General features: G+C 33.0%; 1 protein-coding gene across 1 annotated transcript in view; it reads right to left on the reverse strand.

Moving 5' to 3' along the window:
* LOC149416949 (cell adhesion molecule Dscam2-like) overlaps positions 1-26,622 on the reverse strand; it is a 546,393-nt gene that overhangs the window by 305,070 nt on the left and 214,701 nt on the right. Inside the window, exon 3 of the mRNA XM_089641351.1 lies at positions 22,183-22,363. Coding sequence (XP_089497477.1) covers positions 22,183-22,363 — 181 coding nt within the window. The remainder of the gene's footprint in view (positions 1-22,182; positions 22,364-26,622) is intronic.

Below are 26,622 nucleotides of genomic sequence, written 5' to 3' on the forward strand. Positions count from 1 at the left end.
CAAAATTTTTTTAGGAGTTTGGACAGTATCATTGTGAACCCACAATGTCATTAGTTTCGTCTTTTGTGAGCACTTATTTTATGTCCAAAGTACTGTCGATTTGAATTTTATTCAACATGACATCTTTTCAAGTACTAAGATGTTCGACAAATTTACACAAAAACAATTGTAACTCATTTCTTCAAACACTTTTTTTTCGGAAATTCACAAAACGCACGAAACTTGCGTTACATAACCAATAAACTCCATTTGGAAAAATAAAATTCAAATACACTGTGAATAAAATACAAATAACCTTCCTGATAAAACAAGACATTTAAAATATCTGTAACGGCAAGCGTAAGATCTAGAAGATTAGTATGTACAACGCGCATCGCATTTGGAACCTACGAGACAAGCGGCCAAAGCGCAACGCATCAAATTTATAGCGACTGCCGGTATGTTTTCAAACGCGTGTGCCCAATATAAAGCCGCGCTATGTGGCGGTACCAAGTCAGTCAGTGAGTTAGTCTTCAGTCAGTCGATAGCCAAATTACGTACCATCTACGGTCGAGCCACCGACTTCATCTCTACGACCACTTCACCACCGTTCGTCTCCGCTTCATATGGTGTTGGTCATCGAGAGGATTCGCCGTCCACTATATCGACCAACGTGGTATCGATCTTCGGCCTGGGAAATTCGCCACCGATCTTGTCCACAAACTGTGTCGAGTATCGATACGGAGTCTTCACTACGACCTCACTGATATTACATATATTATTGATAATAGTGATTACCTACCTAGGGGTCTATTGGTTATGACAAGGGGCGTTAAAATGTTACTAGTACCGTTTAGGTCAGGGCCGGCTTTAACCCTACATATATATTATACAGTGTTTTACAATAAGATGTGTTATTTTGATATTCAATCGTAAAAGATCAATGGTTTCGTTGCTTGTTGAAAGTAAACGTTGTCCAGATCAATACCATCCAATTCCGGCCATAAAAAATCATTAATCATCTCTCGATAGCGCAATCCATTCACCGTAACTGTTGCTTCAGCCTCATTCTCGAAAAAGTAAGGTCCAATGACTCCGCCGGACCATAAACCGCACCAAACAGTCACACGTTGAGGATAAAGAGGCTTTTCAATAATAACTCTTGGGTTTTCCGAGCCCCAGATGCGACAATTTGTCTTGTTGACGAAGCCACCGAGGTGGAAATGGGCCTCATCACTCAAGATCATTTGCATTTGATTCAATCAAGTGAATTTTAATAATTTCAATGCGTTGTTTTAGCGTGTATCGTTCCATTTTTATTAATGACGTAGTTTCTACTTGTCAAATGTTAAAAAATGACAGCTTCAAAATTAACATCTACCGAAATAACGGGCTAATCAAAATAACACCTCTTATTGGAAAACCCTTTAGATGTACCTACAAAATAAATAAATCTAAATACAGCCATTTCCATGAAAACCTTGGTTACTCGGTCTTTCACGAGATTCTTCACGATGCTACTTACTACACCGCCCGACGGCTTACTATTTTTACTTTACCCAAAAAGCTTACATATACATTGTGCTCGTCGTTCGTCCTTGGGGAAGCTCTGGGTTTGGATAAAATAATATTTACACCCCAAAAATATTAAATTCTCAAATATTTTAGTAAATCATTTAGACAATTTGAAATCGAATTATCAGTCATTTGGCGAGGTTGGTAGAGATGTCGACATTAGTTCCTGAGTAAGAATGTGAATCAAAGATATTAGAAGAACGAGATATGCTATGTTGGCCGCCGGACCGTAGCCGGAGTACTACCTAATTAGGGTACTTTGAACGGTATCGGGACGTGTACGCACAGAAATCTGTTCTATGTATTAGTGCGGATACCTTAGCGCAAGCGAAGGTGTGCAGTAGTATTGGTGAACAAAACCGGCGACACTCGGCAAAACAATTCCACTCAGTACGAACTGCTCATAGCACATCTCGTTCTTCTAATATCTTTGATGTGAATCCTCAGTTAAACATTATTTTTTTAAGGTTTTTACATTTTCTACGGGTAAATTTTTTTAATGTTAAATGCTTTAGTATAATATAATGTTTTTTTTTCAGAATAAAATTATGTCAGTTTGTTTCTGTGGTCTCTAAGCTTGGGTGAAAATTTTGTGACCAACGAATGTTTAATTTGAAAAATTATTTAAAAAAATCTTTTCCTCTTTCAGTTAGGCCAACTAAATTGATATTCTGGTAAGTAAAAATTCAGATTTAAAAAAAATTTAATTAATTTCTTCAGCAGTAAGGAAACATTGGACGTAATTCGTGCACGTGGAAATGCACACAATACGCTCCTATTTATTATGTTTTTCGGTGGGTAAGTTTTTAGATTCTCACGGCCAAAAGCATTTTTGTTGTTTGTTTTTGGGGTGTTATGCCGTGTTGCGCTAACTCCTTCTTTAGCCGACGTTTTGGACAGCGTTGCAGTGTCCATCATCAGGGCAGATCCGGTAGATCACACATCTTCGGATCTACCGGATCTGCCCTGATGATGGACACTGCAACGCTGTCCAAAACGTCGGCTAAAGAAGGAGTTAGCGCAACACGGCATAACACCCCAAAAACAAACAACAAAAATGTTTTTCGGTGGTTGTAAAATTGTACGAACCAAAACAAAAAAATATTACACAATAACCACTGAGGAACTGAGTAAAATGAGTGAACGGAGTGATTTCTTAAGCAAAATCCTGATTAGATGGTACCGAGATTTATACTTAGGGCTACAGTAATTGTTTTAAAACGTCATCTAATTTCAGAGAAATGCATTTGAAGGCTTTTTATCTTCGGCACGATTTGGTGTTCAAAAATTCAAAGAGATCTGATTTCAGCTTACTATGGTTAATTAATTACGGCGCCCTTGAGGTGATTTTTCTCGAAAACAGAGCTATATAAATTAGCCAAATATTTTTATTATTAATGCACTACACACACAAAACAAGAAATTTAGTTGTAATAATCTTTCCGATTATTATTCAAATAAGAAATTCTTGAGTACAAAAAATTCCTTCCATTGACAAATTTCGGCCAGACCAATATTGTGTATTGAAAATAGTATTTTTTATTATTATTATTATCATAACTGTATTAAACATCTTGAAAACATAGGAATGGGATGGAATAATTGTTTACTAAACAGTAAACACGCACAATTATTGGTCGGAATTGTGCGTGTCTAACTAAAACCTCCTAGATCACAAGGCCGGGACACTGAATCAAATCAGCCTCCTAACTTGTATACTTAAAAATATACTTATACTTAATGAATTAAAACATTTTAAGATGAAATAAAGAAGAATAAATTGAAAAAAAAATTACAAAAAATCCCATACAAGTAAGGAGGCTGCTTTGAATCAGTGTCCCGGCCTTGTGATCAAGGAGGTTTTGGATTAACTCATTCATCCTCGACATTGTACGTCAGGGCGAATTATCTTATGTAAAGTACAGGGTAGGTTCTTGCCTCGATATAGAGTCTAGAGATTCCCGTGTCTGCCAGAATACCGTCCCCTGTAATTCAAATTCAAGGAGCTGTTTCGACCCACTGGCCGTACGCGATGTGAGCGGGTAGCGGGTGATACGATACGCGATACGTCCTGTGCCGACTTGTTATTGAGTTTGCGGGCGGGGAATGGGACCAAGACAATAATACAGACCGGCAGCCAGTCGCTAGTCCCCAGTCCCCTGGAGGTAAAGCCAATATCAACGTGCAGAGAAGTCAAGGAAACATTTATTTGACTGGTGTATTGTATATTAAATTTATATTAATATATTATTTGTTTCTTATTTTCTTTCTAGAACTCCTTGTTTTTAAATATCCATATAGTATGTACTGATGTATCAATGCTTGAGTACTTTCTTATATACAAATTCTTCATAATATAAAAACAGTAATGTTGATGCTTGGATACTTTGCCAGCTTTATAGGGAATATTTTATCATTGTAATTATTTATTCTTATTATTGAGTTTGTATTTTAAAAGAAAAGTAAAAGTAAACTTTAGAATGTACATGTAAAATATGTCAGTGAATTCACCCATGTGATCCAAGCATTATATATATTTAGCTCTTAAATACTACTGAAATCACAACGTATTTGGGCATTTTCATCAATTTGTACTTTTTTTTGTCATTTTTATACTTTCAAAAAATTACTTTTATGTTTTACTTTATGCCTATTAGATTCTGTTAAAATTAAGGAGTTGACGTACATATTATAATATTGGGTACAATATTAACTATGATTCTCAACACTATTTAAATAATAAATGGTGTAGAAGTTTGTATATACTAACAACGTTTACAGATTGTAACTAATAATTTTTTATTTATATTATTACAATAAAAGTTTATGTTTATTTATGTAAAAAAAAAAATACATTTTGAGCTCGTCGTTTAAGAAGAGCATTTTAATCATTGGTTCCAACGATTTGAAAAGAATCTCTCAGGGGATATCATCTTATGGGGTTACTGTGTGGAGGGTACTTTCAGGGAAAAGAAGGAAATGAAGTTCTGGGTAGGAAAAAGGTATGAAGAATGGGTAGGAATCTTGGGGTCAATGTGTCCAGGAGTGACGAAGGTATGAATTCATCCCTTCCAAAGCGATGCAAACGCATCGCCACCAAGACCTTGACAAAACTCAGCTCATGAAACCGGGCACCCCTGATTGGTCACCAAACGTAGCAAACCAATAAATTGTCCTATTAACAAAAAGGCGATATACGCGGTAGCAAAACCGAGTGCATATGCAGTATTCTCACTGTTCAAACGCGAAATGTGGTTGATTTTCGCCTGTCTTGTCTGTCGCGTTCGTGCAGAAGAATAAATACATACACTGTAATCGTGCGTGAAAATAAGCATCATATTATTGAAGAAGATAGCGTTAGCGGCTGTTTCGCGAAAAGATACCGCCTACACAGGCGGTATGGTGGAATTAGCCACGTTCTAGTTTTGCATTATCCGCGAAAACTCATACAAATACCCTGCGGAACCGCGCTAGATGTTTTTCGCTACCCACAGCGGAAGCGAATATCGCTTATATCTGAATAGGCTTTAAGCTCTATTTTCCTGATTTCAAACATTTCTAATGATTGAAATTATTTCTCGAGCATGCTACTTTTCACGCAGGTGTTAAATAAATAATCTTTTTATCCAAATAAAGTTGTCGGATGTACAAAACAAATCCTTTCTTTATCAAACTTCGGCCTGACCAATGATGTATATTGAAAATAGAATTTTATTTTTATTTTTATAACAACTGTATTAAACATCTTGAAAACATAAGAGTGGGATGGAATAATTATTTTTATGCTAGACTAGCTGTTTTTTTCTTTATTCATAATGTATGTTCATTTGTATATATTTATTCATAATACATATTCATTGGTATAAATTTATTCGTAGTTCTTTAGAATTTATTTATTTTTAATATAATTCATTGACATATATTTAGTCAAGATACATATTCAATGGGATAAATGTATTCACAATATATAATTAGTCATAATATAAATTCAAATGTAAAGTTTGATACTCACAGAGGGTAAAATCAACGGTTTTCCTTCGCGTCTCATTTCAAAAAAAAATCAACGAAAGGGATTTATGATCAGTTATTCAAATATTATCAGCGCTAATGTCATCGTGATTTACTTTTTAAGCTTTTACTCGGCTGTTTTCAAACTACGTCACTGGAAACCTGGAGCCAAAAAGTATGTATGTAAAATGAAAGCTAATTCAAAAACCATGTACTAAAATTACTATTTTGTTATATTTGAATATCGCACAAAAGTCCCAACTGCTTCCAACCATCTGGAGCCAGTAAGACCATGGCATCCCTGATTGAGGTACGTTCTGAAGTTGAAGGTAGCAGAGAGGGGAAAGAGATGAGGTGAGGAAACCAAACACAGCAACAGTTCAATTCTGAAAGGATATCTTACACCAAGGCGATGCTGAGAGCTATATATGCTGCAACAGTCGCCTACGCCATTTGCTGTATCGTATGGAGCGATGATGCACAATGTGCTCCAATCTGAAATTATCGCTGAAAAAATTCCGAGAGTCTCAGTTTCTATATTTGTATTAAAACCTAGTTGTATTGAAATACATATAAATATTTCTTGTGAATTGGGTCGGCTGTAAGAAATAGGAAGTACCTATAAGCTACACCCCTTTGTAGGTACGTTCTGTATACCAGTACAATACTTATAATTGAAATGTGAATTTCGATTTGATCGTCTTTCTTTTATGATGGTTTGGATAGAACACCTCACGTTGTTTTACTTAAATCATTACCCAGGTTGAGGGCTGATGTGTGCCGGTACTTATTATTTACAGTCTTTAATTGTACAAGCATACACGTCCCGTACAGGCACTATTCCGAATTTTATTAATCTTTCAAGATAGCGTGATATTTTTAGCAACGTAAATGAAGTTAGGTACCAAAACATAACGAAAAATTATCAAACTATTCATAGCGGTAGTTCGAAATTCCATGTAGAATAATCACATCTCATGTATTATAATGAAGAAAAATAAGTTAGGTGTGTCTGTTCGTAACTATGTTAATTATTACAATCAATCTCCTTTCAGTTCAAATCCCTCTTCGCTCAGTACCCACACCCCCGCTCCTGTTATGCTCGGAGTCCTTTGCGAGGAAATGCTCTACAGAAGGAACAAGACAATGAGCGCAGGTAGGGAGGTAGTTTCTTGGCAACATAATAGTATTGTTCCAAGGCATGGAGGATGTGGGGTGTGGTATATATCCCTAATTCAATCCTTACCCCTATCACACCCTGAAGGATCGTGCTTACATTACATTCATATTCACTCACACTACGGCGCGGCGGTTGATTTCGTCATAATAATAAAATTGTGGCAATCTGTCATATGATTCGTGCATCGTGCATACACCAATATTAAAAAAAACGCGTCCTAGCCACAGGGTGATTTTTTGTCTTGACGCCTGACACATTGTTTATTGAAAAAATTTTTGAGTTGGCGTCAGTTAATTTTTGATAATGGTGAATATCCATGGATTACAATAATTTATTTTGGAATGTTTAACTTCTCAAAAACATGTTTTCCTTATTAAAATAAATTTTCATCTGAGATCCTCTGTTGTAATCAAGATCAAGATTGTGTTATTTATTTGGCTTCGTCCTCATGGAGACAAGACAAAAGCGGGGCGAGGTCATTATTGTTAAACGATTGAAAAAAATAAATAATACCTCTCACATAACGCATGAGGACTATAAAACCTTATTTGAAAATAAATTTATTCAGTACGTTCCGGTTCCGGTTCAAGATGGCCGTCGTATTGGATGATACATTTATAAACATAATTTTTAAAACACTGAATGCTTCTTTCTCTAAGGAACAAAACGCTCAGTTATAATTTGAATTTTGTACCTGTAATTTCAGTAGGTTGTGTTGTTCCAAAGTCCATCAAAATTAAATTTCTGACCATCAAATTGATGATCAGCGATTACCATTATGATTTTTTGGCGTTTGAATGAACTTCATTAACCATCCGCTGGTTCTCGGTCCGTTTAAGAGTCTGTGATAAGATGAAAAGCTAATTTGAAATCTGATTACGATTTGTCCAAAAGCTGAAACGGTCGGAGAATCGGTGTTTAATAGTGACCTTTCAAATTTCAAAACAAATTATTAATTCTCATAAAATGTTGCGAGTTTTAAACATGTCAATCTTAAGTTGTTTTGTCAAATTTTTTCTTCACCGGATTTTCGGAACCGTAACCACTCTTCAGGGAAAGTCTCTGGATTTCTTCTTGTTTGCTTGGTAATTATTGCTGCCTGATCCTCGGGAAGGTCTCTCAAAAGGTGTAATATATTTGGCTTCTTGGTAGGAGCAAATCTTCTCGGATTTAAAACATAATATTATATATTTCATTCCATATCGTTTCCTGTACATTTCAACCACGTGGATTTGGGCGTATATAATGTAAAACTCCGATCTAATTCAATTCTTTCATACGCTAAAAAGAGGATCAATCCATGAAGTTGATAGCAACAGCTAAACTGACTAGTTTATTTTGAAAACTGTTGTTTGAATGATATATTTAAAAAGAGAAATCTTCTGAATTATTTTGAAACTTATGTTTTTTTCTTTTTTCCTATGTCAGCAAAATAAACACATCTACACTGATATTATTTGATCTATTGATGGAAAAATTCCAGTAGCGTCGTAAAATTATCCTGATTTTCGCAATTTTTCAGACTAAAAGAATTCCATTTGTGCATAACAACCAATCTAAGAATTAAGCTATTTTTTTACATCGATAATTCAATATTAACAGTAATCGCTCTCTTTTAGAAGTACGTGCTAGAGTGCTAAAATTGAACAAAGTTTTATTTAGAAAAAAAATTTCAACTTGAAACATATCTAGCAAAAATTCATGTGGCGTTACAGGTTATGAGTCCACGAGCGAGGGGTAAACATAAATATTTATTTCAGCTGTTAGGAAAACATATATAACAATTCTCTCTCTTTCAATAACTGAGTAAACGTCAGACATACTCGTACTACCCATATCAAATTCATCTCTGTTACCAATGTCGTGGAAAATGCTAGACTGGCCTATACAGTTTTAAAACGAACCTAACAAGCGATATGTACAAGTGTTCAAATATGCGTTTATAACTGCTGTATAATTTAGGGCTATAATTTGTTATCAAATTAAGGCGATGCACTACGTCGTGTAATATTTTAAATTGAGCCACTATCAATAACAACCATTACGTAGATGGCGATAAGGTATAAATTCCCGCTTAACACCATCCGCCTGTTTTCATTTATGCAAGAAAAAAACATGGACAAAAAGTGTCTTTTATTTTATTTTGTGTATGTTCAGACATAGATATTTAATGTTTATCCGATCATTTTATAAATTACTTAATTTTCCACACTATACAATAAAATAATAACCGAAAATGGGTTCATAAATAGGAAATTTTTAACTTTAAAGCAGTTTTCAAAGGCCTTATACATTATTTTTTCTGGGCTAATAAAAGGACTTCAAAGGCTAAGATGTATTTTACCCACAGTATTTAATTAAAGATTTTGAAACATTTCTTGATGATCAAATTTTCAAACCAAAAACACATGATTTTGCATTACTACGTAGTGCATCGCCTTAAAAGAGAAACTTGAATACAAGGTCGTAATACATACAAGACTTTACTTTATTTATTGAGTAACGGACCGTGTCAAATTTGAACACATTTCATTTTACAAAAAGTTGATACAAAAAGAAATGTTACAATACAAAATAGTTAAAAAAAATACTGGTATTATGACAAAAATAGGGCACATAAACAATGAAGATAATATAGAATCAAGACAGAAACAAAGTTTTGATGGAGTTCATGACTTTAAAATATTACTTGCGTAAATACTGACAAAAATCATTAAGGTTTACACCAAAAATTTCAACGTCCTGACTTGAGTAGACAATTCTTGTCATTCTGGAATTGGTGAATGGTATCCACAATTTGTAGAGTGTTGATTATCGAAAAGCAAATCATTATTTCTGAGTTTACGGGATGGGATATTAAAAGGGATGAGTTGCAACAAAGTAGGTGAGTCAATTATACTTTCAATAATTTTAAAAAAGCAGATGAAATCAAAGTCCTTCCTACGTTTATCTAAAGAAGGAAGATTTTATTTTACTTCATGTTCATCATATGAGTAATCGCCTCTTTCTAACCCTAACCTCAAAGCAATTCCCCTTAAGAAACAATGCTGTACGGATTCAATAAGATTAATGTGAACACCATAGAATGGAGAACAAATAACGCAGGCATATTCTAGATTAGGGCGAACCAAGGAACAGTACAGTACTTATTTATTTCATATCGTTTTTAAATACTTTTATAAAGATCATCGAACCTATACTAAATAATATGTACACCACATCATCATCCAACATATAATGCAACATCTATACAACAGTTACAAGTCGTAACTATCAGAGTTCGGAAATATTTAATTCCAGTATCGAAATATTTTAACATCAATAATTAAAGATACTAATTTCGATGGTATGTTGATCTCAGTTCAATGAACTCTAGAATTGGGATTTACTTCGATTTAAAAAATTCTAATAATAATAATCCAAACAAACGTTTATAAGTAACTACCAAAATATTTTGATATTTGAAATGTGTATTACTTTCGTTTACTAACGGTGTTCATTCGAAAGTAAATTTCTGGCTGTCTCTTTTGAAAGGTGATGATCCTGATATATTTTTTTAATACATACAAATTATCAATTTAACTTCATCAATTAACAAATCCCGTGATTTGTTACGGTTATGATCAAGATATAAAGAAAATAAGATTTAACCGTTTGGGTGCCAATCGTAGATTTTCGTCGATTCGTGTTTTAACGAAGATTGCCGATCGTCGATTTCCGTCGATTGCGTCAGTCGTGTTCTGATTCGCGCGTAGGTCTGTACGTAAAATTCTCATTTTTTCGAAACGCCTGGACTTCGGGATCCTCCTCCGCGTGATTCTAAACCAATATTCTTTAATAAAACACCGAAAAAATCATCGAAATCCTTGAAAATTCAAAGAATTTATGGGGTTTTAAAAAAATATATAGTTTCATAAAAAATAACATTTTTTTGGTGGCATTTTACAAGCAACTGTATAAATTTTTTTTGGCACTCAAACGGTTAAGCCTGTGACAAACCACGCTATATTCTTGTGGCTTGGCCAATTACAGCATATCGCTCGCCATACATTCCCATTTGGATTGAACCACCTCACCCGATGAATCCGGGCACCCCACTAAATCACGCATACAGTATGTAACGCAGCTACATAATATAGCGTATGTAATGCAGCTATATAATATAGCGGTATGGCATAACTGGGTGGATACCTCTCTGGGAAAACAATGTTTATGATTTTCAAGGAATATGTGATTGACAAAAATAACGTGATAGTTGAGAAATTTGTTTCGGTAAAGCAGTTTTTAAATCCCTTTCGAACAGAAATGTACTATATTACAAAATTATAATTGTACCATTGTTAAACTGTTCGTTTTTTTCCTAATTTACACACGGTGAAAAATGAGTGCTGCTAATTTATTGAGAATTTCTTCGCATTATTGGTGATCCCATTAAAAATGGGATTGTAGGTATTTAACGAATAAATGAGCAGGTTTCCTGAGGAACTTTTAGTAAATTTTGAATATTTTATCACGATGTCGGTACATTTTTTAGAAAACTTTAAAGGCCTGCAATCCCGTTTTTAACTGTATTATTAATAATTTGAAGAGATTGTTAATAAATTAGCAATAATTACTTTTCTCTCTGCAATCTTCCATCCATAAGAAAATGCTTCTAATGGAAGAATAGTATAAATCTTAAGATATAAAATAACGAATAATTGTAAAATCAGTATTATTTTATCTACAAAAGTTTTATTAATTAAGAAAAACTTATTGTTGAAAATAACACGAGACTGTGATATTGATGTAATATGTATTATACAAGGCACATAAAATAATATGTGAAAGATTTTCAATAATTATGAGTTTGGAGATACATACTATGCATGTTTGTGTACGATTTGTAATAAGGTATTAGGTAACCTAACTATTATTATTCTTTGTCATACGATATTTAGGTTATTTTTCACAAAATTGCGATGTGAAAAAGGTTTTTTGTAATTATATTTGATATATCGAATGAAATACAGCCAAAAAGCATATTTTTATACTTTTGATTCGGCGGTATCATGGAAGCATATATAACAAAATATGCTGGAAAAATATAAACAAATATGTATAATATGTATTATGAATATGTATAATAAATGCAAGCAGCCGTTTATGGAGGATTACGACCGTCACTCGTCTCCAGGGGGTCACCAAGAGGGACTCCATCCAGGCAGCCGTGGCAGTGATGATTGTATTATTTGATTGGCGTAGTCTACGCCATCAGCATGTGGTTGCAGAATAGCGTTCTGAAAGAGTGCACTCGTCCCTTCAGAAACATAGGCGACATCTAACAGGCGGAATAGTTTGCGATAAGCATTATTGAAAGCGACTTTTAGCTTGTGCCATTGGGATGTGGTGTCTTGTACAGACGTGTACAGCAAAGTGCAGAGTGCGTCGAATAATATCCTTTTGACGTTTGTGATAATATGTCCTAAGTATTTTATGCTACGACTAACATCCATTTTCCTACCATCTAGCTATACTGAAAGTGTTTGCATAACTTCGTTTTTACATTTGAAAACCTGTGTTATATACAAGGTTATTATTTTTTGCAAGATCTTCACATATTATGAGTAGTTTATTTAGTGCACTCAGTGACGGTGTTAGAAGAACCATATTATATGCGTAATTAATATTATTTACACATACTTGTTGAACATGGCAACCTATAGTATTTTAATTAGTTAATTGTTTTAAGTATATGTGTCAATTACGTAAGTATTGATTGAATTCACAAATATTTGATATCTTATGTTGGTTATTTTTAGGATTGATAATCTACGTATATATTGTATTACGTTTCCTGCATATTACTGAAAAAACACTATGAACAACCTTTCAGCGACCATTATCAGGGCAGATGTACATTGTACAATGTAAAGTTGTTTTGGTTAGTACTGTATCGATAATGGCATATTACAGTCAATTTTTACTAACGAGGGTTACACCGGAAAGGTTGGTTCTATATTATAATGTATTTATTAAGTAGGTACCTACTGCCAAGATAAAATTTGTTTCATTTTTAAGTTTTTCAAGAACCGCTTTATTATATGAAAAATTCAGATTGAATAGAAATTTTGAATAAAGCTTTTTTTGCACAGACAAAAATCAACGAATTCCTTTAAAAAATACTGAAAATTCAAGAAGATTATTAATTAGGTAAATTTATACTGTGATATTAAGTCATCTTAAAAATTGTCCTTCCAAACGCTTTGTCTTTAAAAACCAAAAACGCTACGAAGTTAGTTGTGAGTAATTTAACAAAATTACTGCGATGTTACGTAACACAACTACGAAGGATATTTCCAAGAAATTACCGGTATTATCCAAAATGACGAGGGTTGACTGTGACAAACCCAAGAATAAACATAAGACTAAGGGGTACTAATCTGCCCTGATGATGGACATGGAAAGGTTGTCTAAAATGTTTGCTCTAGGAAAAGGAAATGCAATAGCCATATAATTAAATTCAGCATAGGAACTAGACTTATTATTGTTGGTGATAAAATGACCATAAATTATTATTCTTGCGTCCATTAGTGATATTAAAGAAGTGGAAATCTGGTCAAATGGGTCAGGCGGAGGTTTTATCATGTCAATTCTGTACCAACTTTTCTCTCGCCAATGCTCCAATGCCTCGGAAAGATATTATAGTCGAAGCTTACCTTCGAAAAATAACAATTTTACGAGTTTTTCACATTTGCCTCAAAGATAACGAAACTTTTACATTATTTTTCAGTATGAAAGCAACACGGACTTGTGATTTTACATGTCCACAGGATAGAGAGGTATTTTTTCTCGCTATTTGTTGAAACAAGAAGGCAAAAATGAAGATATTAAAGGGATTATTTTCTATTCAAATACCTTCATTCAAACAAACAAAATTTTAAGCCCATATACTTTCATTAAAGCTTACAGTTTTATTTTAAAAGAGATTAATTCTTACAAAAAATACTGATGGTGATTATCATCTTTTGATAATCTGGGCGATACTGAGTGTATTTTCCACTCTGGAACGTACCCCAAATATATGAGTATATAGAATGTATATGAGTACATAAGTTGTGAAATAGTACAAATTAAATTTATATACGTACGACGGGATTTGAACCCGCAACCTCTGGCTTGCTAGTTGAGAGCCTTACCCCTCGACCACGGAGGCCGAGATTATTCATGAAAAACTGATTTTTTTTCATAAGTGCTCGCATAATAACCTATGATAGATTTCTTTTTTGTGTAGTTTATAATGCGCTACTATAAATACACCTTTAATTATTATGTACTATAACTCCGCCAGCTGTTTTACTTTGGCGACCTCCGTAGTCTCTCGACTAGCAAACTGGAGGTCGCGGGTTCAAATCCTGGCATGCGCAAGTAAACTTTAATGATTAATTTGTGTTTTTTCACAAATCACTCACTAAAAATAGTATACAGTATATTTGTGGCACGTTCCAGAGTGAAAGATACTCTCAGTATTGCCCTGGTGTAAGAGCACCATTTAGAATTGAAACGTTGCTTGAAATGTCTTTGGCCGTGTTTGATGACCAGATCTGAATAGCCAGGTACTTCCTCACCTTCCTCTTTGCCATCTTCTTCCCTCTCCACTACCTTAAGCCTCACAACACACTCCAATTTGGGATGTAATAGTCTTACTGGCTCCAGACGTTTGGGAGCAGTTGGGACTCTTCAAATTTAAAAAAATATATCTTCAATTTGTGAGTGGCCATTTTTTTATCCTATCATAATGGGTAGAATTCACACACGGATCTATTCAATGTATTCCTAAGACGGACAGACCGGTTCGGTCCATCGATCCGCTGTTCGTGTGTCCGTCATGAACCGATCCGTGAGTGAATGTACGCCAACGGATCGACTCGCCGTGCATGACCTCATTCGCAGACGATGAGCATGACGTCAATCAGTGTCCTTTTTTCTTTTCTCCCTGTATTTCAGATCAAAATTCACCTACTTTTCAGAATAAGTTTATACGAGGTGAATTTCAAAGTTTTCATAATTTCAAAGAATATTTCAAAATATTTAAAGATTGGCTTGAGAATTTTGACTACAAAACCAAAAGTCGTAATTTTCAAAGATTTTGTTCTTTTTCCCTATAATATTACGAGTATAATGTAACATAAGATGCTCGCAGCCCGAACGTCTGAATTTCCGGATGTCCGCGTGTGATCCGTTTGTGAATTCTGCGCATTACTTGCAAAAGTGAAGTTACAATTACATTGAACAATTTTTATGTTTAACAAGTTTTTTGTGTACTTACTTTTTTGTACTTACTTACTTACAGCATTCTTTAAAAAACCTTTTTAATATTTTTTCTTAGATTACAACGAAAAACCACCCCCAAAGCTTCGTGGTATGAGTGTGGAACGCGGTGTGTACCTTCTGTTTTATTTTAATACTTGTGTTATCCGGTTATCATAGTATCATGTAAATACTGATAAATATGAATCGGATTTCATAAAAAATAAATGAATCAAGAAATAAGTTCTTAGGTTACCCTAGAACGACAAATATTTCAAATTACTTCACGATCCGTATTTATTAGTTTATTTTATTCATTGAATCTTATCACCGTAATATAGTTTTGTTAGTCACGTATGAGCCCAGTGTATTTGCATCGTATATATATATATAACACACATGATAATATGTACATATATAATATTGTATATAATTAAAGTGACATTAGCGGCACAGTGATTAGAGGCGAACTGTCAACTTGAATCCGTATCTATTATTCCCGGCTTGATCCATTGAGCCTTGCCTAATGACTTGCGTTATTTGGCTCGGGTTAGAAGCAAATATTATTCTAAATGTTTGTCATCATATGTACAAACACATAAAATTGTAAATTATTTACGGATTTTGTAACGTAAAAGCATTGACAGAAATTGTCCTACGACGACTAATTTTTTTTAAAGAGCATTGTTAGAAGTTCTTATCGGTTTTAAAAGTTAATAAATTATTATAAGCAATAATCAAACTTGATCTTGAGCGTCTGACGGGACATCAGAAGGCGCTGGTTCAATTCCCGTCAGCGGCATTTATTTTTACTCGGGAGATATTTTCAATTTGTATTGATATTACAGGCGAATAATTATTGCTTATAATAATTTATTATCTTCTGTGCTATGCATAAAAACCTTGTCTTATAAAAATTAGTTTATCATTAAAAAATAATGATTTTGAAAGATGATAGTTTTTTTTGGATTTGGGAATTATCGCAAAGTTGTTGAGTTAAATAGAAAACAATTTGAAAGAAACTTCTGTATCTTACATTGAATCAGGATGAAATTACACAACATGAAATTACGCTAAAATTGCAAAAAAAATAAGAAATCACTGAAATTACGCACTCCTGTGAAAATAACACTAAAAACCAGAAAATTTAATAAATTACACAAATTCAAATTGCATGACTTTAGTGTTTTAATTATATGAGAAAGCTTAATATAAAGTATGCGTTTTGCAATAAAAAATCTCGGATAAACTAAACACATGCCAGTGAAAATGCTTTTGGCGAGTTGCTAACGTGCTTACTACTTACATTGTAGATCAGAATAAACATTCTAGTTTCATTCGAGTACCTGGCGGAGATGGAGGTCCGGGGTGAAATAATAAACGAACATTAATTTTATTTTTGTAAAGTGGGAAATCTGTATTCCACGTTGAGAATACATAAAGAAGTTCAGATTTTAAGTTTTTTTCATCACCAGACCGAGCCATTTTGGTCGCGAAAATTTCAACTTGCAAAAAAGCAACAAAACAAACTGCCCCCCATCTTTCTTAAACCGATTGAATGGAATTCGTGCTACTAGCATGTTAGTTACTAGCAGCGACACGATACACATACCACTGGCACACTTAATACCGCTACTGGCATGCTTTTGAGTGAGACTAGAATGTGAATCTGCGGTTATAAGAAGTAAATGCAGCGGGCTGAAATCTGAATTTTTTTTAGAATAATTAATTCTGAGCAGTACTTTCACGTGATATTTCCTTTTATATTTACAAAACCATATAAATATAATGTTGTGACATATTATAACCCTTCATGCATCACTTTTTAGATTAAAAAAGAGCTCAGATGACAGGAAAAATCTCAATAACTAATGAAATAAATATTAACAACCTAAAAATCAGAAGAGCAATGAAATGTGCGATTCATTCGTATTGTCATTCTAACACACAAAATTTTGTGTGATTTGTTATATTCGGCAAATTGCGGAAATAAGTTATAATTTTATTTTTATATTTTTAATCATGGGTTTTTTTATCAAAAAATGCAACCTGGTGATATTCTGGATCCAAAAAAAATCGTAGACGATACAATGGTTTGTTGTGGTTCTACTTCAACATGCATTTAAGTTATAAAAATTACAACCTTCATTTGAACGTAGTTTAATTTGGGCAATCCCATGCCCAAATCAAAACATTGCGATAGGAGCGCAAAGCAATCAAGAAATACGTTGCTTGACCAAACAACAGCTACCTACCAACTACCTATCTAACAAAAGCAAGCAGCACGAGAGCCAATCGAGTAGCATGATCAATGATCAAGTATACATAGCGGGAGAGGATAAGGCGCTTAAGGCGCTTCGAGTCGTCTAGTAAAATAAGCCTTTGACAGTTGAATATGATTGATGTTTGGGAAAAGGAACACACACAGCACAGTTGAGGGACACGCATTACAGGGAAGAAGGATTGCGGGAAACAAAACGTTGCTGGACCAAGGTATTAAACTAAACCTCTTCGGGAGCTGCATCAACACAAACACTTTTTCCTCTTTTGTTTTAGATAGAAGGTTTTTTATAAAAGTTGCATAACCATTCTAATATTTTCGCCTTCGAAAGTTTTCTACAAGAACTGTGGAACCATCAGAAGATGTTTTTGGTTGCACCTTTTTACGGAAGTTATATCCATCAAAATATGTGTTTGTCTACATTTTGTTTTGTTATCTTTCAATATTGCCATAGAATAAAGAATAAATTCATCTGAACATCTGAACATTTGGCCAATAGGGGCTTTTAATTTCAGATACAAAACCGTGTTTCATCATTATTATGAAATACAAATGGGATGGTGATATACAATGGCAGGCAAGTGTAAAAGAAACAGAGCGTACGCTAAATGGTCTAGAACAAAAAGATACACTAAGTCTGAGATGACACTTGTTTCCATTCCTATCTGTATAGAACGCACTTCTAGTTTTCTTCTTTATTCTAAGTAAATGGTTTTGGGGTCATTAAAATGAGTTTACCTCTTTTGCTTTGAATACACGGCTTTCTATAATAGCTGTGGGTATCATAAGAAAAATTTCCTCTTGCACTTTGCATGGCTTTCTAAAATAGCTCTGGTCATGAAAATGAGTTTTCCTTGTGCACTTTTGAGTCCACGGCTCTCTACAATAACAACTGTGGCCACTAAAATTAGCTTTCCTCTTGCACTTCCAATCAAAAATCGACTGAGTTCTAGAATAACTGAGTTATCACCTACATAAGCTTCCTTTAAGTATCTTAATTAATTATAATTCTGTCATTTAAATAATTTTTCCTCTTTACGTCTTTAACTGATAATTTAGATAATCCTAGAAAAGGTACTCCGTTGTCCACGTGCATTAAAAAAATCTTTTTTTTAAGAAATTTCGACAAAACAACGTCGCCAAAAAAAGCCGCGAACGCAGTCTTTAAAAGTGAATTTTACTGGAAATGGTTACAATAATATTATTTGAATTACGCCCGATTTCCACCTCTTTTACCAGTTAGTAATTCTTTATGATTGACTGCTGAGAGTGTTTAGCATAGATGGGTAATGTCACTGAATATCTAAAGATGGGTTATTTCAGAAAATGGGGAGAATTCATATAATTTCAAAGTTAATTTTCAAGTTTTGTGAAAGTCCTATTGGAGTTCTGATATCATATTTACATGGGCCAGTTGCTTCACAGAACTGATGATAATAAAACTTGAATATAACATTCAGAATTGTTCAAATTCTCTGAAACAATCCGTTCTTAGTGTTAGTGGAAAGCGCGGAAAAAATTTCAAGAGACACGATCTCTCTACGATATATGGGAAACCCTATTGACTCTCCTTCGGGTGATAGGTGCTTTTTTCCTTTAGATATGCAAAGGTTCCCACTTCAAATACTCTGTTTGATGCAAATAATTGCATTTGAGTAGCACAATTTCAAGCAGCTCTCATTAGTGCATGCATCAATTTCATGAACGAATGCATTGGTATTCCATCTTCAAAGAGCCGCTGAAAGTAATTTGAGCTCGAAGCGTCAAATTCTGTTTGCGCCTCGACGAATACGAGCAGTAGGTATTTTCCAATAAGTCAGCGCAGCCACCTACCGAGCTATATCTACAGCTATTGCTCCCTACACGAGACTTGATATGTACTGACATTTAATTTCGCGTCTGTCGGCGCGTGTCAAAACTCACCGTTTCGCCTTCACACGTTGAAATACGTTAGCTCCTATGTTTAGATTGAATTACGGCTAATCCCGTTTGCCGAATTTTCAAGATTTGACATTGGGAAATGGAGCGCCGGAATACAGATGGGTTTCAAATTATTATTATTGTTTTGTATTCTCTCGTATGAAGGTCTATCTGTTATTATTACGTAATATGATTAGGTTGCCTGTCATTGTGACCCAACTCCTCATCCGAACCATTGTTTAGTATGGGTCCAGCTCTAAGAAAACAATGATAATACGCGCTTTTATAATATTTACGGGTTGTGATGACCAGGGGCGTAAAGGAAGATGTGTTAAGATAAGTATTTTTTTCAGTGGCCCCTAAAGTTGTGTATGACTATTTAGAATATAACCTCTTTTAAATTTTCAGATTCAATACGACTATTGGTACTGTAAAGAGGCTTGAATTCGGGTAAAATGTGGTGATTTTACAAAAAAAGAAAATTTTATTTATTTTTATCAAGGTGAACTCCTTTTTAATTGTAAGTTTTCCATTATGTATTATACAATACTATTATTCAATTAAAAAAAAAGTTTATATGTATATGAACAAGTTCTGCTGTGTAATTATTACTCCGCGTGACAGCTGTTTTGTCTTTTGAAGCCATCATCAAATATGTATTATCAAAAAATATCGACCCATACTACGTTAAATATCGTAACCCACAGAATGGTCCTTTTGAGTTATTCATATGTTCAGTTTGGATATAATACAAACTTTTGTTGGGATAATTTTTTATTTTAAATAATATATAAATTGATTTTTTGACAACCTTATTTATCGCAACTCACTAATCGAATATTGTTTTACAGCGTACACGTAATTTTACAATAGTTTGCGCGGGGCGGTGTGCGCAGAAGATACATCGTATGTGCGACCGCAAGTGTATCGTGGGTGTCATGTTATGTTAAAAAAAACGTTCGACTTGATTCTCTTTTCCGAACTATTATAATTTTAAATTACATTTACAGGGCAAAAATTGCGGAGTGAACATTTCAATTTCCTTCTAATTCTAGTGATCCTTAGAAAATAAATTACAAATACGATTTTTTTAGAAGTTACTATTTTATTGATATTTTTCTGATTTTGACATTTCCGAATATTTTAATAATTCTTTTTATACGTCAATATTTCAAAAACGAATAAATTTACGAAACTTATTAAAATAACTTAATTCTCATTGCTATTACAAAACTTTCGATAAAAAAATATTTTTACTCTCCAAAGTATAAAAGCCTTTATGACGAAAACGATAAAAATTATTTGTTCAAACCCCAAGTAAAATGTGGTATCTAATACATAAATGTAAAACACACTCTATTGACCCCGGCGTAAATTGTCGAATTTGAGAAATACGATATTTCTCCGAATTTTTCGTAATACGTATAAATTCGTATGCACATAATCATAAAAACTATTAAGATTATTGACACAATACAAATTGGAATAAAATAATATACAAAAATATAATATTCGTAGAACATTTGACTTTAATCGGTTAATTTATGAATTGGTAGCGATCAAAATAAACTTTAAACTATATTAAACTTTAAACTATATTAAACTTTAAACTGCTCTCCTCAACAATCGGGATTTTGAAGATATCATATTTTACGTAGAGAGGGTCAAATAATCATCTGTACGTGGCTTCACCACAGTTTTAAATGCCTTCACCTTTGCGAAATAACTATAACGAGTAATAATAATTACACAGCAAAACTTGTTATAAATAAACTTGTATTTTTTGGTAACCGGATAAATCAATGATAATTCAACACATCTTTAAAAAGTTATATAAAGTCATGGAAAGTTATGAAAGAAACACTTTATTAACTGGGTTATGTAGGTTAGGTTACGTTAGGTTAAGAATTTTTTTTTTCATCTTTTCTTATGACTTTATATCATTTTTTAAAAGTGTGTTGAATTATCATGGAACCTTTTTTTGTGGTAAATAATAATAATATTACTGTATACATGAAAAAAAATAATAAATTAAGGACCACATAGTATACACATATCCACTATCAAATATGTACTTCAATGAAAATATTTTCGGCCAAAATAAAAACATAGGAACGCCACTGGTGGTGAGGGCGCCAAGAGGGTGGTCTTTTTACGATTTACAAGAAAACAAGAATCTTTTTACTTGCTATGGTCATAAACAGCTATTGAGCATTTTGAAAAAGCATAATTTTCAGACAGTAAATATTATTAACGAACGACCTTCAAAAATATTGTTTCAGCAAGTATTCTAAAAAAACATGATTTGGTACTGATGTATTTTTTCGATTGTCAACGCGTTCAATACAAATATTTTTTAGAGTTTTCTGTACGTCTGTTAAACCAACAAATATTATGTGTACAGCTTGTATCTAGTTTAAATAACAGTGCTAAATTTTAGTTCAACTTTTGACAGATTATATTTATTTTCGATTAATGTAGAAAAAAAAAATTCCAAGTTTTCTGTAGAAAAATATTACAATTTATTGAAACATTATGCAAACTGATTTATTTTTACTATAACACGTTCTGAATGTGTCAGAACGCCGTGGAGTGAACATTTCATGGAAAACCATATAAAAACGTACATAACCTCTAATTAAAAACTTACTGTGATGTATGGTAATAAGTTGAGTATTTAAGCGATTGATGGCGCTAGTCATAAAGCTTACTCCAGAGTCCTTCAGATGTCGCTAGAGTTTAACAGATTTTTGTGAGGTTATAGTGACAGGGAACAAGCTTCTCGAACCAGATAATTACCAAACCTCGGGTAATGAACAGTGTTGCTAAATCCAGACCTATTATTTGTAACGTAATAAACACAACTATAAGTAAAACCTTTTACTTCCCAACCCTTAAATCTTCAAACTAAGATCTGATATAACACTTACTAAAAAAACAAGTTTTTTACCCATTTCTGTCACCGTGTGAAGAATATTCCTCATCATTAGTTAATCGGTTGAAGATCCTACATAGAATTCTATCATCTGCATCCAAATAATCGATATGTGAATCGACACCCTCCGTTGTTTTATGGTAATTATCGTCTTTGGAAATGGCTGTTGCTCGACTGTATACCACCAGCAAGATTCCTGAAAAAATTGAAAAAAATTATTACATTTAAGTATTAAAAAAGCCTGTGAGCGAGATAAATTTAAAAAAAAGTGGAAAAAAGATATAAACTCGTAAATTAATTGCACAGTTTTATAGTTTAGCAGTAAGTTTTTTTTCATTCTATCCTTGTTAAGTTACGTAGCAAAATATTGGTGTTAAATTACAGTTGAATTTAATTAGATTGATTACATTTTGATTAATTAATAGAGATATTTAATCATTGCACTCGTTCATTGTGGTAGGATATCAAGAGGGTCGTTAATTTCACCTTCGTGAGGCAGGGACCTATACGGGAAAGGTACCTCACGTGAATATTAATTGCTAGCTGATTAATAGAACATAGAACCCCAGCATACTAATTTTCATTGCTCTGTGGAAGCCAAAAGATGTAAGATTAACTTTCATTTTCTTTTTTTTTTGTTTTTAATGAGTTTTTATTATTCACAATGTACATTTGTTACGTATAATTTTTTTATAAAATTAGCGACCGGTTTCGACACGTCCGTGTCATTAACTAGCTATTTTAAAACTAAATTTTTAAGTGCAGAAATATGGGGTTTTATTTAGTTTGGTTCTTTGGTTGGAGGGATTTGAGGGAGGGGGAGGGGGTTGAGCTGGAAACGGAGGGAGGAGTCAACATAACGGGGAACATTGTCAATAGAGGTGATTTGCAAGGTGCTATTATTTTATTTACTATATTAATGCTTGAATTAATTTTTTTGTTGATTTCTAATGTTTCTAATGCGCACAAATTAAAATATTTATTAATGTTAGAATGTTTAAACTTAGTTTTATCCCGGTTGAAGCTATGGCCTGTCTCTATCAAATGATTAGCGAACTCGGAGAAATTATTATTTTTTAAACGTAGTTCGTGTTCCCTAATTCTGGTTTTGAAATTTCTTGTAGTCATACCTACATACTGCGAGTTACAATCATTACACTCTAAAGTGTATATCCCATTTTTATCTAATTTATTTGAAACATCCTTGTTATTAATTAAGTTTTTTATTTTAGAATTAGTGTAAAAAGCTGTCGAAATATTAACTGGTAACATGCGGGATATTTTTAAGGATAAGTCGCCTGTATAAAGAAGTTTTTTATATATTAGATTTTTACTAGATTGAGTGTTATTATCTCCACTATAAATGTACTTTTTAGAAAATATTTTGGTTTGTTTCTTATTAACTAAACGATTAATTATGTCAGGTTTATATCCGTTGTTTAGAGCTATTTGTTTTATAATGTTAATTTCATTATTGAAATTCTCTATATTTAAAGGGACATTAATGGCTCGATGTATCATTGAGTTGAAGGAGGCGAGTTTATGGGACAAAGGATGAATTGAAGTAGAAGGTATAACACAGTCAGTGTGTGTAGGTTTTCTATAGATGTTAAAAACACACTTATTATTATCTAAGCTGATGTTTAAGTCTAAAAAATTTAAATTGTTATTATCGTTATGTTCCAGTGTAAATTTTATATTTTGGTGAATGTTATTAATAAAAGTGAGAAAATTGTCTAATTGTCTGTTGCTACCTGTCCAAATTACAAAAATGTCATCATTCGTAACAAATGTACATTGTGAATAATAAAAACTCATTAAAAACAAAAAATGTCTAGAAATTGTTACATAGTGAATGCCAAAGAAATACAAAAAAATTCATTTTCTTGTTAATTTTAATCACGTTTTTATTAATCTATTCATAATCATTACAATATTTTAGACACGATCAAATTCAAAACATGGAATAGCAATTCGTTAGTGTTGATTATCTGTGTTCTTACAGCAAAGAACAAATAAAGCTTTGATCATACACGGAGAAAAAATAGTATTGCTAATTTATTGGCTTCTTTGCCTGCGCTATTATTTTTATCGCGATGTTTTAAAATCAATTCAGACAAATTGGATGTACATAATATTACATCGATGTTTTTTTTAAACCGGTCGGTGGGTTTTAAGCAGGCGTAGTGTGTTCAATTCCTCGACTGGCTAAGTCCTCCATCACAACACAAGCAACATTTTCCACTTACTGTGGTGGTAGTAGGAGATTTTCAAATATTGTCAGGTTATTCGTAACCTGGGAATGTTTGACTTTCTTTTTTAAAATTATTTACTCAAAAAATTATATTAAAAAAGATTGCATCTTTATAATGTTGAGACGTGTTTGTTACTTTATAAAGCGAAACCAATATTTGTAGTAATCTTAACTGTACCAACTTGTCGATGATTGATTCCTCTTTGTTCTCTTAGGATGGGTTGTTTCGCAGAATTTGAACAATTCATCAAATTTCAACGTTCATTTTCAGGTTATGTAAAAATCATATTCAAGTCCAGTTTTTATATCTTTATAGGCTAGTTGCTCGACAGAACTGAAATAATAACAGAACTTGAAAAAATCTTTCACTGAACTTGAAAATTAACTTTGAAATTTAAATAACTGTTCGAATTCTCCAAAACAACCCATTCTTAGTGCATTCTTCTGGTAGAAATAAATCTAAAGTGGGTAATCTTGTGTAATGTAATGTGATGGGAAGACTTAGAATAATAATAGAGTGTACAAAATTTAACATTAATTGATTAATATTTGGATTTGCAGAGATCAAAAGTGTTCAAATTTAATTATCTGATAATAATTCAAATAACAAAAGAAAAACAAAATCAGCTTTTAACTGAAAGTCGTACTAGCCAAAATCATATATTTCCAACACGAAAATGTAACACCAGTTTTGCACAACACCATTACATATATCTAGGAAAAAAATACTTCAACTGCCTACCCGAAAATCAGAACAATCGAAAATGATAAACACCCACTAAAAGCGATTAAAGAGAAATTCATTATAAAAATACCAAAATGATTAAATTATCTTCTTAAGTAATATAAAATTTAATTTGTTTATTTACATATATTTAGAAAAAAAAACATAATTCATTACAAACACTAAATATTCTTCATCTTAATGCTCATCACTCTTTTAAACACCGGCGCCTGCTTCTATAGAAGAGAAACATGAAGAAAATCAGAAGCGGTGAAAACTAATTTTACAAATTATTTTAGTTAACATAAAATATTATACTCTGTAAATTCATTAATAACATAGTAAATAAACTTTAAACGGCTCTCCTCAACAATCGGGATTTTGAAGTTACGATATTTTACGTTGGAGGGCTCGACAAATCATTTGTACGTGTCTTCACAACAGTTTAATATTGCCTTCAGAAGGTGAAACAGCTGTCACGCGTAATAATAATTACACGGCAGAATTTGTTGCAAGTAAAACGTTATTATTGAATACATACAAAAATTACAGGTATGTCTACTATTTTCACTTAATTGTCGCAATACTGGTACATGTTACTTCACGGGAAGTTTACTAGTACAAAAACAGACACGCCTATTTATACGAGTTGGCATTTAGACATAGTTCATTACAATACTATTTGTGGTTAACTTATTAGAAAATATCAGAGATGGGTGTTTTTTTTCCACATCGAAATACCGAAAACCAAATGTTTTAAAACTATTTATTCCTCATGCTGGAAAATAAAATGCGAAACTACCTTCAAACACATAATGTTCGTTGTTCCGATCATCACCTGCGCTCGCTTATTTTTGCAACATTTTCAACAGAACATAGATAAAAAAGATCTGATAAACTACCTCACCTTAAAATTAAACAAGTTTCACAAACCGGTTTCGCCCAATTTCCACCACGAAAACGATTGGCCCCTTTAATTCATTGAAAATACAAAACAGAGTGTCGTGTCGTATTTTTAACATTTCAAAGCAACGTAGCATATGATGAACATGACAATAATCGTAGTTGAAATATTTTAAATAATGGATAAAAAAAACATCGATGTAATATTATGTACATCCAATTTGTCTGAATTGATTCTAAAACATCGTGATAAAAATAATAGCGCAGGAAAAGGAGCCACACAATTTATAGTATGAAGAAAAATTAGAGAAAATAAATCACTGCTAGTTACTATCACTACAGAATTTCATTGTATCACATTCTAACTCATATTAACCACTGTTAAAATGATTGTACCTAATATTTTAATATTACCTGCGTGGCAACTTTTCCTCATCCCTCTCCTCCCCTTTCCCGTTCCAACCCAAGTCTATTTAAGTATAGTTAAAATCACTTTTATTTATTGCTGTTTATGGTAGGCATATTATAGGTTTATCGTTTGCAGGTAAGTTTTATGTTTCTATATATATCTGTG

Source organism: Hesperophylax consimilis, chromosome 16, assembly GCF_061612785.1.
Source record: "Hesperophylax consimilis isolate HC1 chromosome 16, BYU_Hcon_1.0, whole genome shotgun sequence".
NCBI lineage: Eukaryota > Metazoa > Arthropoda > Insecta > Trichoptera > Limnephilidae > Hesperophylax > Hesperophylax consimilis.